The sequence below is a fragment of the Sitophilus oryzae genome, unplaced genomic scaffold, assembly GCF_002938485.1.
Source record: "Sitophilus oryzae breed Bouriz unplaced genomic scaffold, Soryzae_2.0 scaffold_177_pilon_pilon, whole genome shotgun sequence".
Taxonomy (NCBI): Eukaryota; Metazoa; Arthropoda; class Insecta; order Coleoptera; family Curculionidae; genus Sitophilus; species Sitophilus oryzae.
This window is the reverse complement of record NW_022146479.1, coordinates 1,115,240-1,133,570: the sequence shown is the minus strand read 5'-3', so window position 1 is coordinate 1,133,570 and position 18,331 is coordinate 1,115,240. Positions and strand designations below refer to the sequence as shown.

The window sequence follows — 18,331 nt, the reverse complement described above, 5'->3', positions numbered from 1 at the left end:
CTATCAGTCTTGACTTGTCTGGACGCGACTGGACTGTACACGACGTGTTTTGTTTGAAAACAACTTTCGTTCCCGCATTTGTTTTTCTCATGACTGTCCTAGATTGGATTCAGCAACGTCCGACGTGACTGATCGTGACTGGATTGGACTGTGTTGATGCGAAATGGCCCTTAGTCTTGGTCTTGCGCAAGACTATTGAAAGTCTAGCGTTCTTTTAATATATTTTTACTAGGTGCACTTTCTACATAGAAAATCTTTAGATAAATATTATTTTTGGTAATTCAATACAAATAAAACCTTGAAGATAGAAATTATTAGAATATTTCGTAGAAAATGCATTTTCTTATAATTTAGACCTCATTTGGAATCTTTGGAATACCCATGGAATCTTGACATTTTAGATTATTTTTAAAGATGTAACAAATTTTCAAAGAGTACAGATACTAATATTGTCGATATAGTTCCCTTAGCTAATTTTATTAAAAAATAAAAAAAAAATTAAATATTTGTAACAGGGGACCAATTACATTAATTGACTGTTAGTGTTGATTAATAATTTTTCCAAATACTAAAAAAAACGGAAATAATGGTGGTATATGGTATATTTAATTAGTATACTCTTTTACAAAGATTTAAATAGTTTTCTTTTTGTAAACAAATGGTCTAGTAATATTATCGGATTTAGCAGTTTTAGCACTTGCACATTTTGTACATTTGTTCCTTTAAAAAAATATCTATAATGTCAATGTTCCATGGGTATATTGATAAATGAGGTCTAAATTATAAGAAAATGTATTTTCTACGAAAACTTGAAGAGATAGGTAAAAAATAGTATAAAACAATTTGATAGACAATTAAATTGTGCATCTCATTCTCATAAAATATACAGGTTGTTCCATTTAAATTAAACAAGTTATTGCCGTTTAAAGCTAGTAATTATTTAAAATAAATTTTTAGGCACTCTGTATAAGGTAGCATTATTTTTATAATTGCAACACAAAATTTAGTAAATAGAAAAACTTCAGTACAGAATTTGGTTTTAAAAACTTAAATACACCTAGAGAAATGAAAGATTTAAATTGCTACTGCATTTTCACAAAATCCTCAATATTTCAAAAACGGTAAGATTAAGTGCGGTAAACCTTAATCAAATTTATCTTTATTTTAATCGTAGAAACTAAAAATGTAATAATATACAGGGACAGGAATACAGGGTGTTTAATTTAAAAAATACAACTTTGATATTTTTTCTTTATTTGGGACACTCTGTACCTTTTGAAAATAATTTTATATTGTAGCTTCAATAGTTCTCCAAGGATCCCATCACTCACAATTATTTCTAAAAATGCAGTCATTTGCTTACAATACTCTGTGTCGAATGAGGTGAATAACTCTGTATTTTCATCCAGGAACGCGTCTTTGAGTTTTTTTCGCCAAATTTTTTTACAAATTTTAAATAAGTTGAAACCTAGCATTTTTCTATTTACGTCTAGTTTTTACATCTTATACCACTGTTACAGTAAGGTTTGTCTTTATTTATTATTATTTGTCTGAGTAATAATCTCTTAATCGTAATGTTTCTTCTTTTTTTGTTCGTTTCTACGTAGTTTGAACGTTAATTATTCCGAATAACAATTTCTTATTCGTTTTTCGTTTGCAGTTCAACTTCGTGGGAAGGATCTTGGGCCCCCGAGGCATGACGGCCAAGCAATTAGAGCAAGAAACCGGCTGTAAAATCATGGTGAGGGGCAAGGGCTCCATGAGGGACAAGAAAAAGGTGTGTATAAGAAATGTATATCTTTATATAAAGCCGAACCTTTGTACTAACTATATTGTTCGATTCGAAATGTGTCAACTGCGCCTCTGTGATAATTCTTTTGTTTTTCGAGAGGAGAGGTGCAAGAGGGGTATATGGAGAATTTGATTTTAATTGGATTATACGAGGGGGAATATAAATAACTAAAGAAAATAAATATTTTTTTTACAAAACCATAAATACTAAGTGGGTTATTTGGGTGTCAAATTACCTGTACGAATAACTTTAAAAGGAACATAATATCTTCTATATACCGGGTACGTCTCAAAAGTGGCTGACCGTTTCCTGACCTTCATGTTTGAAAATTGAAAAAAAATGCTTGTTTTTTGAAAAAAAATTGAGAGCCACCGGATTTTTTTTTGTATTTGTATCCCTTTTAGTGCCGTAACCATAAAGTATATAATAGAGTCACAAATTAACTACAACAAATGCGAAAGAAAGCGACTGCATCGGAAACCGCTCGGCAAACCCGACACGCCTATTGAGTGGTGTAAATACACCAGTCGTTTAGTCCGGAAACCTATGCTGTGTCGTATTCGCTTGCTGGAATGACATAGTGCATGGTTATATGTTTCTTTTTAAAAACGCGTGTAGGATTTTTGCTGAACTTTTGAACTGTTATTTGTAAGTTTTGGTAATTTGTATATCTTATTTAAAATGGGATGCAAATGTGTTTATTTATAAGGAAAAAAAGATATTTATAGTATAAAAAATTAATTTATTTAACAAAATTTAATTAAAAATGTGACAAAATAGTTACCTTTCTATTGGTTCTATCGGACTTTTTTCGAATATATAAATCTTTATTTGTAAACTTTAATACATCAAATATTTTCAATCTAATAAATCATTTAATGATGTAAATAAGAGGAAATTTCTCACATGGGTGGTCAAATTTTATAGTTTTTATTATATCAAACAGCCTCTGAGAAATGTTTTCAACTCAAAATGCCTTTAATTATGTTTGACTACATCATTAAAAAGGGTCTTCAAATACATCAATGTGATATTTGTCTAAAATTTGCAAAAGAATCCGAATCTCTGGATAACTCGAAATTATTTACCCATTTAAAAGCCTTTGATCATGAAAGTGGAAAAATTTGTTCATTTTATTTACAGGCTGGAAAAATTATTTATATTAAATTTTGATGAGTTTTGCACTGAAGAAAACATTCAGAGGCTGTTTGATATAATGAAAACTATAGAATTTGACCACCCATGTGAGAAATTTCCTCTTATTTACATCATTAAATTATTTATTAGATTGAAAATATTTTATGCATTAAAGTTTACAAAAAATAAAGATTTATATAGTCGAAAAAAGTCCGATAGAACCAATAGAAATGTAACTATTTTGTCACATCTTTAATTAAATTTTGTTGTGCCAGAGTATAGTAGTAGTAGTATAACCATGGTAATAACAGAGATAAAGAAATTACACCGTGAGAAAATTTGCGGTGAACGGGCAATTCTAAAAAGTTTTCGAAAAATATACAGGGAAATTTAAAAGAAAATGCACGATTTTCAACATCTATTTCTTGCGAAAAAAACCCTCATAGATGTGTTCCGGGGGTCGAAATACACGACCTCTGAAAATATTTGCACTTATTTAAGACTCACCCTGTATAGTCACCCACTGGGAAAATAAGTACAAAAATATTTCACTGCCTCCCGAATCAAAACTTGAATTTTTGATTAAAAACGAAGTTATTACTTCGTTTTGCTTATCGTTTTCTTATCGCTATTGCAGATACATTTTATATTTATATCAGTTGATACATTTACCGTGCTACAATTTTGTAACAAAATTTTCTGCTCGATTTTTTTCCGTGTAGTATGTAAATTTGACTGAATTTTTATCGTAAACTTTTGTCGCGGATTAGAACAGGGAATGTCCGCGCATAAATACGAAAGTAAATTAAATTTTCTAGTGGACTTTTCACGAAAACACTTAGTCACGCCTCCATTTCCTCTACTTTACGACAATTAGCCGACGATTTTGTAAACGCGTTGATTTATGACGAGCCGAATGGGGTCGCCAGCTCGCCAAAGCTAAGAAAATACGATGTTTTTTCGGCGAGCAAAGCCGGGAAATGAGTAAAACCACGTTTGATGTATAATGGCAGCACAATATCCGTGAAAATTTCGGCTCCAGCTGAAATGACGCGCACGCGGTAGTGATTCGTCTTTTGGCATAATCGATGCAAAATTATTTTCGTATTTTGTATTTTTAAACTTCACAATTATTTCAATATTATTGCTAGGTTACCACTATACTTATCCAAACTAAAATAAAATAAAACCCATAAGCCATTATATTGGAAACTGTCCATAAGGACAATGTAAATACTATTTGGCGCTCTTCTTACAACGGTCGCTCTCCAAAGCTTTTGATAATTTCAGAGCGGTTCGGCTTTTTCCGGAATTATAACGCCTAATATATTATTTATTCAAATTTATTATTATTTTCTTTTAATTTTATAAATATAACACAGTGTGTTGCATATTAGAAACCTTATTTTATATAAGGAGATGTATGACATGTATGCAATCCGAAGATAATCGAAGTACTGAGGATAGGTTAAAAACTTTATTTCTTCTCGCACGTTTTTTAATTGCTTTCATTTTTGAAAATTTTTGTATTCCTTTTCATAAGTTATTCGGGATTTAAATTCTAGCTGCAATTCAATCAGCAATCGACACGAAAGAGAATTAAAAAATATTGAAAAAACTGAAAACTAAAGAGACAGCTTTATTTATTTGTCAGATTACATAGAAACCAACGCCAACCCAGCACAATATATTTTCTACTTGTAATAAATTCCTTGAAATAATAATTTCTGAATATTTTTTAAAACGTAACTCGCTATGGAAAAAAATATTGTTTTATACAGACGATAAAATTGCATTATCGTCTCCCGAAATTAATTCACTCGCGATCTCATCGCTCGTGAATTAATTTTTTTGGTTGACGATAAAATACCATTTTATCGTCTTGTATAAAAAATAACTATTATTAGACATCTAGAATTATTTATTAAGATTTATCATTATTCTGACTATAAAAAAACTAAAATTTATAAACATCAGTTTTATATATTATTAGATATATAGATATTATAAATTTAGAAAGAAATATCGAGAATATCGTGACATCTGAATATCCGGCTTGATATTTAGGAAGCAATATGATATCGTGACCGTCGCCTCTTCGTTCTAAAGTTAGGTGTAAACGTGTAATAAAAATATTTTCGATTTATGCTAGAATAACACACACAGGTAGATATAAATAACGAATTCTTCCGTCTCATCCTGGCCTGATTTATTGCGCTAGTCGCGCTTCTAATTGTTACCGAACGCCTATAACATTCTTTGGGCCGAAAAAGGTTCTTGGAGCGCTACCATGTACCATAATTTTTTTCTATTTCATACCCTAACCCGTGTTTCTCAAAAGTGGCTAACTGCCTAACCACCCCTATAGCATTTTTACTTTTATGACATAAATTAGGATCGATTGTCGTGTTCAATAATAGTTGTTTTCGGCCACTTCCTGTTTCACCAGAAATTACTACAACTTTTGATTTTTTGAATGACGAAAAATAGATTTGATCATCTAATGTTTTTCGTGTCTTGTCCTGGCCGGTTAAAAGATGCCCAAATCGTTTTTTAATCATATATCAATTTTTTCAAATGGAACTCATGTTTTTACGAATATTTTGTACCACACAGTTGGTATTTCGAGTCAAATTGTCGTTATTAACCGCATGTTACAGTTCCCATATGTTACCATATGCGAAAATGTCGATAGTTTTACATATGATATGTCACTCTATTCAGACTGTCATTCTCTATCGAATAAAATATAAAAATACCGAGGGCGTCATTCAAAAATCAAAAGCTCTAGTCATTTCCGGAGAAACAGGAAGTGACCGAAAAAAAATACGTCAATCAATCCTGATTTATGTCATATACTGACATACCAAATCTCGTTTTTTTATCTGACAAAATTAAAAAGTTTTTGAGAAACCCCGGTATAGTGTTCTTATGCGTTATTTCCATTAAGTGAAAGATATCTACACAAAACAGCTATTCAACTGATTTTTTTTGCTTAAAAAACAATAGCTGACTCCAGGTTTACAGCGCTTTCAGTACGCGCGGATGTTTTTTCAATATAGCTCATCCGGACGGAGCATACGCGACCCATGTGAAATTGTTCATACCGTGCTGGCAACTGTTACTTTTGGGTCGGCATTTACATGTGTGGAAGTAAATCGCAACAGCACACCGTCATTTTTTTATAACGAGAAAACGTCAGTAATCGCGATAATTTAAAAACTCAACTTTTTAACACATAACAGGCCATAACTGAAGAACCACTTTAGATATTGAAACTTTTTTTATTTTTAAGATCGGCTATTTTACAATATCTTTACATAAAATTCGATAAGGTTGTTTTTTCCATTCAAAAATTGTAAACAATCCATCCATTTACTTTTAGAGCATAGCAATTTTCAGCAATCGTGTAATTTTTTTATTGATAAAGATTTTCACATACTGTCTACAAAAAAAATACAGCAGAAATATTAACAAAGTTCTTGAAAAAACTACAATCTATTATTTCTAATAGATTTCGAGATATCGATTTTTGAATTCAGAGTTCTAATAGCTCGACCACTATCGAACACCCACTCAATTCCACTTATTTTTACCAAAAATGCAGGTGTTTCTAGCTTGCGCTTAAAAAAATTCAAGCTATAGGGAAAATTACAACGACTCGTTAATAAATAAACAAATCAAGTATCACGAGACGTAATTAAATCGTGAAGCTGAACGCATGACGTACACCTTTCCCTAGAACTTTAAGTACTGACAGAGGTATTGATTGAGTCGACCGGTCAACTGCGACAAATCTGCTATATGCCCTTCCACGTCTCTTAGCGATGTGCACAGTTTCTCGGTTTATTTCATACGTTTGGCAACGTCTTTACTGTCCTCTCTTTGTTCAGTACATTATAAACGCATTGTACTCTTCTTAAGGTGCGTATTCATTATCCGAACGAACGAACGAACGAACGAATGTTCGCTAGTGGTATGGACGGGGACCGTACGATAGAACCATATACAATCGCACGAGAAGACCAGAGGCATTTGTTGGCGAACGCCTTTGATGTACCGACTCGAAACGGATGGTCGAGCGAACGAACGAACGAACGGCCGCATGCGTTCGGTCCCCGTCTAAATATACCGCACTTACATTCGTTCGTTCGTTCGTTCGGATAATGAATATGCACCTTTACATAAGGAAATCTCGACACAAGACTAACCTTTGCCAGCCCTTAGTATAAGCTCATTGTACTTGCTCGAAGTCGCGGACGGTCCGTTGCGGACGCTCCGCTCCATCTGAAAGCGCTGTTAACCGAAAGTGAGTGTAAAGCGGGCCCTTGACGTACAGTTTTTCCGGATTTCTGAAATGTCGTCTTGCGTTTATCGCGCCTGGCATGGAGTGAGATTAAGACCCTATCTTAAAAAAATAATGCATTTTGTCAAGATTATTTAGAGCTATTTAATGATTATTACCAAATAGTACGATTTTTACAGTTAGTTAAATCTTTACAAATAAAATTTAAACCATAAATACAATTTTGTATTAAAATACAATAATTTTTCTTTCCAACTTCGCTAAACACGATGCTATAATAATTGATAAAATCGCAGGTAAAACTTTCAGTGTATACGCTAGTTTTCAATCCGTCTTACCTTGCAGGTAAAATGTTATGTGTAGACGGTGCTTTAGACATAGAAGGTTATAATCGTATTTTGGGAATAAAAAAGTGTGTCGTGGTAGTAGTCCTTAGGGCCGTGCTTTGGCCCACGGCCAAAACGCCTCTTTATTTTAAAAAGGAAAAGTCATAAACAAACTTGAAAAGCTTCCCTACGTCTGCCCGCGTTCTTTAACCAACTAATTTATCTTTTTTGTATTTTTTCTCAAATATTTTTGTTATTTCACGCAGTACGATAAACACAAGGAGTAACAAGTTATTTTTTTAATTAATTAATAAAAATATATTTAGTATACAATCTATTCAACGTATCTTTTTTATAACCTCTGTATAGCATATCAAGATTTTATTAGTTTCCAAAAATGACATTTTTAAATCTCTTTTTACTCTGAACCGTAGTCCAGAGATATTTTTAGAGCCACTGTATTTTTTCAGTCGATTTATTTTTACTTTGTTTTTGGAATTTTTGTTTGTTGTTTTTGTTTCCTGTTCTAGAGTGACTGGTTTATTTAACTTTTGGGGCAATTAGTTCTTTCTAACGTGTTTGTACAAATAAATTTAGTTTACTGTATAGGATAAAAACAATAAGATAAGTAAGCAGTAAGTAGGTACTTAGTAAACTTAGATCCTGTGTGTAACCATCGCATCGTGGATATAAGTATATGTATAGGTTACTATCCTATACCATAATATACAGGGTGGTCCGAACTGTATTCCGGAAACTTCGGCAGCATATCCTGTAGATAAAAATAGGTAAAAAAGTTCGTATAAATGTATGTCCGAAAATGCTTAGTTTCGGAGATACAGGGTGTAGAAGTTTCATTTTTATTTCGATTTTTTCCAAATAATTTCTGACGTAACGTCAATATTTGGATGAAAATTGGTGTCTGGGGGTTTTTTGACACGAGAAATTTGATTTTGATGTCAATATGACTCCTATTTGTAGGGGGCGCCATCTACATGTGTTTTAACTGTTTTGAAGAGTAATAACTTTTCGTCCGTACCTGTATAAAACTACTGAGTGATAAAATATACATTTCCGTGACTTTTTACGTAAAAAATATCTCTTGGTAAAAATCGCTACGCGCAACCGTTCTCAAGATATTTCGAATGGAATTAGAATAAACACTTTGAGTGGATAGTTACTTGACTGAAATAATAAATTTGGGAAATTTTTATTTTCTTAATCATAAATTTTTCTGCGAAAAAATGATGATGAAACAGTTTCTGTTGAACTTTTGGCACAAAAACATTTCAAATTTATGATTTCAGTCTAATAACTATTAATTTAGTCAACATGTTTAATTTATGTCAATAATGACAGGTATTGATAATTTCGATTCCAAATATCTCGAGAACCATTACTCGTAGCGATTTTTACCAAGAGACCTTTTTTACGTAAAAAACGTCGTAAATGTATATTTTTTTACTCAGTAGTTTTATACAGGTACGGACGAAAAGTTATTACTCTTCAAACCAGTTAAAACACATGTAGGCGTCATATTGACATCAAAATGTATATATCAAAATTTCTCGTATCAAAAAACTTCCAGACACCAATTTTCATCCAAATATTGACGTTACTTCAGAAATTATTTGGGAAAAATCGAAATAAAAATGAAACTTCTACACCCTGTATCTCCAAATCTAAGAATTTTAGGGCATACATTTATACGAACTTTTTTGCTTATTTTTATACGCAGAATATGCTGCCGAAGTCTCCGGAATACCTACAGTTCGGACCACCCTGTATTTTAATTTTTTTGAAATTGCATAGCAATTTAGAGGTTTAAACTTTTTATATGAATTTAAATTCATGATATAGTTTGATTTGGTAACAAATACGATGATTTTTGAATAGGAGATGAGGGTGCTGTAAACAAGAATGAGTCAGACTGATTAAAAAAAGATATATTCCAAATATCGTACCGGTATGGTTATGTACAGTTATATCAAACACGCCTTTAGGCGGATCGCCGTCTCTACATCAAAAAAGTCACGATTTTGGTAGTTTAGGAGTAATTCGTTAGCTTGTTTGACATCGTCGTGCTCAAAAAGATCGTTTATCTCGAACAAATTGCTCAGGGTTATCCAAAAAAACGATACGAATAGCCGATGCCAAAGCAATTTCACAGTCAACAATGAGCCCATTATCGAAGTTTCATATGCCTACTTATAAAACGATCTATCGGTTTCTAGCTTTTTTTACTTGATACCATCATAAATAGACTTCATAATTGTATATTTTAAAATTTAAAACACCTTAAATTACCAGGTGCCATGGGTGTGTTTCATGAGTCGAAATATACTACCTTTAATACTTGCACTTATTGAAGAGACACCCTGTATCTAGACTATATAATTATTACTGGATCTGTATAAAGTTTATAATTCCATTTTTTGTCATTTAGGAGGACCAAAACAGGGGAAAGCCAAATTGGGAGCATCTGTCAGATGAACTGCACGTGCTTTTGACAGTTGAAGACACAGAAAACAGAGCACAAATGAAATTAGCCAGAGCAGTGGAAGAAGTGAGAAAACTACTCGTACCTGTAAGTATCCAAACTTAATTTTCAAATAGTTTTGTTAAATAGTAATTTCAAATTTAATCTGTTAGATTTTAGATTCTATGCTATATTTATTATATGCTCTGTAGCTTATTACAATATTATAAGATTCAAATATTATAAAACATTATCTATTATAATATAGAATTATTAGTACTAAGGCACTTGGGTATGTAGATAGATGTAAAATGTGGCAACGGTGCATGTCTTTATGGCAAAGTTTCAGATAAACTTGCACCTCTTGAAAGTCTATTAAAATTAACTGAGAAAATAAAATAAAGAAAATTGTTTGCTGTGTTTTTGGAGTTCAGTTAAAGAGTAGGTATTTGCACTTATTAATTAAACACCCTGCATAAATGATAGTTGTTCTCTTAGCAGAGTTCAAAGTACAATATGATTGAAAACAAAACGGCGTCAGCGATGGCTATGAATTGAAGATCGCTGTCATTTTATATGTAAAATATGGGGAAGAGTCATGGAGGTTCATTTCCAAGCCAACTGGACGCCGTTTTTTTTCGATCATACAGTATATCGAAGCTTAGTATTCCAAAATGCTCATTATTCGAAATAAAGAAACGTTTTTATTAAATATAAAAGGATTATATCTTTTATTAACCATATACTCGTTAATTTCCTCTATATCTAAAATAAATAATTAATTCTAATATTAGATCCGCTGATTATTATTTACCTCTCTGTTCTATCGGTTACTGTTAAGTTATGTGCACAACCTGTATACTGTAAGTAAATATTTGCATTAATTTTTTTCGCTTCCATTTTTAGTTCATTACACTTTTATCAGATGCGCCGACCAACATAGGCTTGACGAAAAACCGTTTTAAAAATTATGTTTTAATTAATAACTACTTACCATAGAGAAAGTAATTTTCTCTATGGTACCTACCCAAAATACATAAACGCGGATTTTTCATCAAAAGATATTTTCATCAAAGGTATTACAGATATTACACATTTTAATATGGCAACACCGTCGCTTTCAGATCACACTGTTTTCGATATGCCTTCGCTGGCCGATTTAGAGAAAATAAGTGTTTTATGCGTTGACCTCAAAACGATTGGTGTCTCCACCGTACAGCGCTTGAGACGTAAGGGGAAATAAAATCAATCTTATCACAAATTCGCCCATTAGGTTGCCTATCTTCCCAATTCTTTCAATCAACGATAAGAAGATAAGAAGGAACACTACGGGAATCTGGGAACCATATACTTATATCAATATACCAAAAAACAGAGAAAGAGATTTAGAGAAAAGTTGTTTCTGGCTGAACCCTACAGCGTCTGGTTTCGAAATGTAAAAAAAAGTTTAACGAATTTTTAAAAAATTTTAAATTTCCCGATTTGGTTTTAATTATTTTCTGACTCTACTTGAAAAGATATGACAATACAATTCAGAAGTATTCTTCGGGAATATTCGGAATTTTTAGATTTTGAAACACGACTTTCTGCTGGCTTACGAGATTCCTGTTATATGCATTTTTACATGGAACGCCGTGTATATATAAAAAAGTATATTTTAAGAAACATTCTATACCTGAAAGAATGTTTGTACATCTCTTTAAACAAGCATGTCGCCATATAGGTCACCTGAATCATTAAATCAAGCGGATCACGTTAAATTCTACCTCGAAAACTTTGAAACTTGTAAATAAAGAGCAGAAATGAAAATACATCCGAAAATAACCGAATTATTGGAAAAATATGACTGGTACATGCAATCATCGTCTTCGTAAAATTTTATACGACCAATTACGTGAGGAATTTTTAAATCATAATAGTTTTAAAAATATTACGTATTTATAGTTTTACTACTATAACAATCAGCTTGCCAGTGCATACCTAAATATTATTCATCTAAACGAGTTTTAGCGTTTGTCATGTAGAAAATGTTTCAAAAGTAAAAAGATCTTGTTGGATTGTACAGGATGTTCCATAAATAAGTACAAATATTTTAACTGGTAATATATTTCGATCCTTGGCGAAAAGATTTTTTTTTATTTATTCTGTATATTTTAGAAAAAAAAATATACAGTATGTCCCCGGATTGTCTTTACAAGAGGAAAAACTTGTTTATTATTCACATTTTGAGAAAAATGCAATAAAAAAATTTGTTTGTTCCAAAATGGTTAATCCCGTTAATATTTTTTTAAACGTAATTCGCTATGGAAAAAAATTGTTTTATACACGACGATAAAATTGCATTATCGACGATAAAATTTCATTATCGTCTCCCGAAATTAATCTTAAATCTTTTCGGTTGACCATAAAATACCATTTTATCGTCTTATATAAAAAATAACTATTAATTAAGTTTCTATCAATAACAATCTATGAAAAAATGAAAACGAAAATACATTACCATAGAAACGCGTTTTGATTTTAAGAACTTAAAAGGAAAAAATTCAACTATATTTTCATGTTTTTTTTTTAATTTTTTTTTTCTAAAACAGTATGATAATTTGGAAAAGTATAAACGGGATTAACCATTTTGGAACAAGCAAAATTGTTTTATGAAAAATACATTTTTCTCAAAATGTCAATAATAAAAAGTTTTTCCTCTTGTGAAGAAAATCCGGAGACATACTGTAGGTATCTGAAATTGTTTTATATTGTCTTTCATTTTTTTTATAAAAAAATTGTATTAATTGTATTCTTTTCGTTAATTATAGCAAGCCGAAGGTGAAGATGAGCTGAAAAAGAGACAACTAATGGAATTAGCCATCATTAACGGTACCTACAGGGATTCCACATCAAAGGCAGCATCTGCAACAGGTAATTATTTTTTTATTTTAATCAATAATGTGGTACTCTCTCTCACTCTTCTAATAATTAATAATTGTTGTGGTCCTCTTCAGAAGGGCCAACTTGTTGAGGGTCTTTTCGGGTGTGGAATTAATGTACACTGTTGTTTTTTAATATAACTTAACTTTAATTATGATAAACTAATTACAATAGTTACTCTGAGGGAAACTGTGAAAAATAATAACGTGTTGAAGAGTAAAAAGAGAGTTGAAGAGCAAAAGTAAAAGAGTGTTGAGCAAAAGAAGTATGTGACTGAAACAGGGTTTTAGCAAAAGAGATGTGAGGGCCTGTCTTGCAGTTCCTTAAATAATATCTAAGCTACAGAAATGCCAGAGGCGTACAGTACAATTTATATATCCTTAATCTAATATTCAGAGCAGTGGACGACACTGCCCTAAACTTACATTGTTCAGATAGACAGACGTCTGCGAAAGCTATATAAATTTATGATCAAAATTCCCAACAGTAATAGTTAAAGTTATCAATTAGAATTATATTGTAGGGTCGTTTATGACCTCAAAGGTATGAAGGTTTTTATTAGAGATGGGACATTCCTAAACTAATATTACAAATTTGATTAAAATGAGGACGGGATTATAACACCTCCCCCCTAAGAAAAATTTTTTTCATAACAAAAAAAAAATTAAGAGAAAAAAAATTGTCAAATTAAACAATAAACAATACACACAATAACTACACTATTCTAAGAGTAAAAGTTTGAAAATAAATAAAAAAAAAAGTAAAAATACACTGATCATTTTAGTCTTTAATTAGTCCATATGAACGGATGGTGTTCTAGTCGAGCGTCGACCACTTAAGTTTAAAAATTCCACGGCTAACGATTACTTGGGAGTCCACTTCTTCCAGCTTCTTCTTCCAATATTTGTTCGAATTGGGCCTGAGTTATTGGATTTGGAGTATTAATATTTGTATTAAATAGTTTAATACAGCAACCTTCAGAGAGGGTCCTGGGCTCCTTGGTACAGCATAGTAATCTTCTTAGCAGGTTGAACAGTCCACACCATTTTAGAATATTATACAATAAGATGATCGTTACAATTGAACCAATTGCTGATAGTCCAACAGTATACCAGTGTGAATGTTGCACAATAAATGGTTTCTTCAATTCTACGTCTAAAAGATCGTCCAACTATTTTAAGCTTGTGATTGGCGAAGTTCAGTTCATCCAATTTTAAATTTGTTATCTTCACTGGCTCAAGATCTAATGGGGTTATGTTAAGCTTAATTTCTTATAACTTGAGGATGCTTGCATATGAATTCGTTTTCGGTGGTTTTCGTACAACTTGATAGATCCCACATCGCTACGTAATATATCTTACTAGTTTGATTACTGAATTGATTAAAGAAAATGTATTTATATTTAAAAATTGTTAATTTAAATTAAAACTGTGAATACTAGCTTTAAAATTTTGAATAGTATTTGAAATAATTCTTATTTGTTGTTTCATAGTAAGTCGAGTTTCGTAATTAACGGTAAATAGTTATTTTATGGCTTGATCATAAAATTTTGCATCAGGTATATTAAATAATCAATTAAAAGCGTATGAAGTGCCATTAAAAATTCCTCTTTTCAAATTATTATATCAAAAAAAAATATTATCGAAACCTGAATCTTCATTACTATGACATAATTTAAAAGATCTTTAATATGCGTGAGAGAGCGAATTTAGTTTATCATTATAATAAGATAAATTTAGGTGTGTGAAAAGAATAATTTCAGAACCGGATATTTTGCATTTCCCAATTTATGATAATATATTCCCGTTTGTCCAGGTAGATAAGTTAGAGGGTAATGGAAAAAGTACAATAAGGTATAAAAATAAGGCGAACATTTTAATCTGAAACAAAGGGTTTTATCATGTTAGTATGATAAATAATATGTCTTTTCCCAATTTCAATTTGAACATTTTTTTCATTAAGTACTTTTGTTATTCTATACGGGCCTTTAAAATTAGGGGATAATTTTTTGCTTAAGCCTGGAGAAACTTGTTTATTTAATATATATACTAGGTCATTAGGTTTATAAATAGTCGTATAGTTAATTTTTTGATCGTAATATTCTTTTGATTTAAGCTTTAATTTATTTATATTTTCTTTAGTTTGAGTTATAAATCTGTTTTCATTCTCGGTAATGGGTAATGGACCAACTATATCAATCGCTAATTTTTCGAAAGCCTTTTGGCTGGTGGATTCTTTTCCTTCCAGATCTGAAGAAAAATAAATAGCAGCAGGTAAATTATCGAATAAATTTGAGTTTTTAATATCAAGTTTCGGGGTAATTTCTGAGGTTTGATAATGGTATTTAATAAAATTTTGATAATCGTCGTCTTTTGATATTATATTAATGTTGATATTTCGTGATAAAGCATTTACATTAGAATTTATTCTGCCTTGTTTATAGACAATCTGATTGTTTTGTTGTCCAGATACATCTTGTTTTTTCGGATATCTATAAGTTTGAACGGATATTGGTTTTTGATTACTTAAATTAATTTCGTGTTTCATAGTTTGAGTACAAGTTAATTTATCGCCAGGTAGGTGAAAAATATCATTATATTCCGTACATAAATTTAAAATATGTCCTTTTTCCTCAATATTTAAATATTCTAGTCTAAGGTTTTGATTTAATAATTTATTTCTACTAAATAAATCTGATGAATTAGTAAAGATGTTAAGAGTTTTAGCATTATTAATATTCATTTTTAGATGTAGCGGAAAAGGTAGCGAGTCAAGAGAAAATAAATACTTTTTTAAATCAATTTGGGCGTTTTGTGATTTAATAAAGTCGTATCCGATCAGACCGTCATAAGGGACGTTTGTTTTCTGATTAAGAATATGGAACTTTATTTTCAATGTATGATTCCTAATATTAAATGGAATTATAGTACTACCCGCCGTTAATACAGGAGAATCTGTACTTAAACCGTGTAAGGTTAATTTCTCGCTAGGAAAAAATTTAGTAATTTCTGGATTTAACTTATCTAATTTGATTAAAGATACACTAGCACCTGTATCTAATAAAAATCGAAATGTTTTATCTTTATTATTAGAAAAATGAGACTTAAGTTCTAAAAATATAGAGTTATTATCGTCACTGAGAATTTTTAAGTTTGATTGAGTATCTGTGAATGAATGAATATTTGATACTTCATTTGGTATTTGATTAGGTATATTCTGATTCGATACCCTGTTAAAATTTTTATTTTGTATATCATTAGGATTTTTGTTTTTGTTAAATACATTGTAAGAATTTTTATATTGCAATTTCCTACATTCATCTATTGTATGTCCGTACTTTTTACAATATTTGCATTGTTTAATATTATTATGTTGACTATTTGAAGAAGGTTGATTAAATGTATGATTAAAGTTATGATTATTAGATTTATTAGAATTGTTAACATGAACTCGGTAATTTCCATTAGATTGCGTATAATTTTTACGACAATTATTTGTAGAATGCGAATTGTTACGACATATTTTACAGTATTGGTTGCTTTTATTAGTTTTTAACATATTTAATATCCTTTCTTCACAGAGGGCAGCATTATGAGCCTCCTTAATGCAATTAAATCCTTTATATCTTAACATTTGTGAAATTTCTGGTTTAGAATGGTAAATGAATCTGTTTAAAGTTAATTCGCGTATTGTTTGAATTTTACCCGGTAATTCGGCATCGTTTCGACAACTCTGCTGAGCAGAAGAAATCGTACGATGGTATAAAACTTCTAAACGTTGAAAGAAATCGTCTACGGATTCATTAAAATTTTGTCTACAGTTATTTAGTTCTTCTATTAATTGGACATAATGTTTTCTCTCTCTATATAAATCTTTTAACTTTTGTCGTAAATTTTCCCAAGATTCGAAGCTTTGTGATGTTAGTTGCTCTTTTGCTGTACCTGATATTCTTGATAATATAAAATATAATAGAGGTAATTTTTGATTTTCACTGGCTAACTCATTAGCACTATTACAATTTGCCAAAAATTGTCCTAATTCGTTTCTATCACCGCTAAATCCGAAAGGAATCAACCTACATATGAAATCTAACGATAGTGAATCGATATTTGAATTGGTATTCATGATGAATTTTGTTAATAAATTTAGTTAAAAAATGATTAATAAAATTTAGTAAAGTACTTTTTAACGGAGTTAAAAAAAATACTAGTAAGTTATATAAAACGTTTGATACAAAATCTAAACAAGATATACAAATTCCACTTACCAACGGTATTCTCCTGGACCAGTTTCCTGTTTTTCCTCCTTGAGAATCCTTTTGTCCCGTACTATCCCGTCCTGTCCGCAGCGCCAATTTTTGTTGTGGTCCTCTTCAGAAGGGCCAACTTGTTGAGGGTCTTTTCGGGTGTGGAATTAATGTACACTGTTGTTTTTTAATATAACTTAACTTTAATTATGATAAACTAATTACAATAGTTACTCTGAGGGAAACTGTGAAAAATAATAACGTGTTGAAGAGTAAAAAGAGAGTTGAAGAGCAAAAGTAAAAGAGTGTTGAGCAAAAGAAGTATGTGACTGAAACAGGGTTTTAGCAAAGAGATGTGAGGGCCTGTCTTGCAGTTCCTTAAATAATATCTAAGCTACAGAAATGCCAGAGGCGTACAGTACAATTTATATATCCTTAATCTAATATTCAGAGCAGTGGACGACACTGCCCTAAACTTACATTGTTCAGATAGACAGACGTCTGCGAAAGCTATATAAATTTATGATCAAAATTCCCAACAGTAATAGTTAAAGTTATCAATTAGAATTATATTGTAGGGTCGTTTATGACCTCAAAGGTATGAAGGTTTTTATTAGAGATGGGACATTCCTAAACTAATATTACAAATTTGATTAAAATGAGGACGGGATTATAACATAATTCTCAATAACTAAAGAGGTTTTACATCTGGAAATTTATCAAATTAGTTCGATCCATAGACATAAATGATAGCCTATCATCAAACCAAACCATATACTTGCATCGATTTGTTTTGACCTAAACCTTTGTAACATAAATAAATAAAGGCCATTTATTATTATTATTATTTTAGGTACAAGAAAAATGTGAATAAACTGTTTATTCATTTACAGTTTGATTTGTCCTTTAATTAATAATAATCCTTAATCCTTATAATTCTTTTTCCAGATTTGAGAACATTATTCGCTTTAGTTTGAGGATCTTAAAAGGAAAAGCATATATCAGCAGATAAAAATTTATAAATTTTTCTATAAAAATTGGTGTGGCAAAAAATATATATAATTTAATGAAATACTACAGCTCATTATAGAATAATAATATACGATTTTCGTAAATAAACCTT

At 30.9% G+C, this 18,331-nt stretch overlaps 1 protein-coding gene across 2 annotated transcripts in view; it reads left to right on the top strand.

The window, feature by feature from the left end:
- The window catches only part of LOC115882531 (protein held out wings), a 177,819-nt gene that overhangs the window by 144,859 nt on the left and 14,629 nt on the right, over nucleotides 1-18,331 (top strand). For both annotated transcript variants that reach the window (XM_030900648.1, XM_030900647.1), the window contains exons 3-5: nucleotides 1,661-1,777; nucleotides 10,008-10,148; nucleotides 12,851-12,953. In XM_030900648.1, coding sequence (XP_030756508.1) covers nucleotides 1,661-1,777; nucleotides 10,008-10,148; nucleotides 12,851-12,953 — 361 coding nt within the window. The remainder of the gene's footprint in view (nucleotides 1-1,660; nucleotides 1,778-10,007; nucleotides 10,149-12,850; nucleotides 12,954-18,331) is intronic.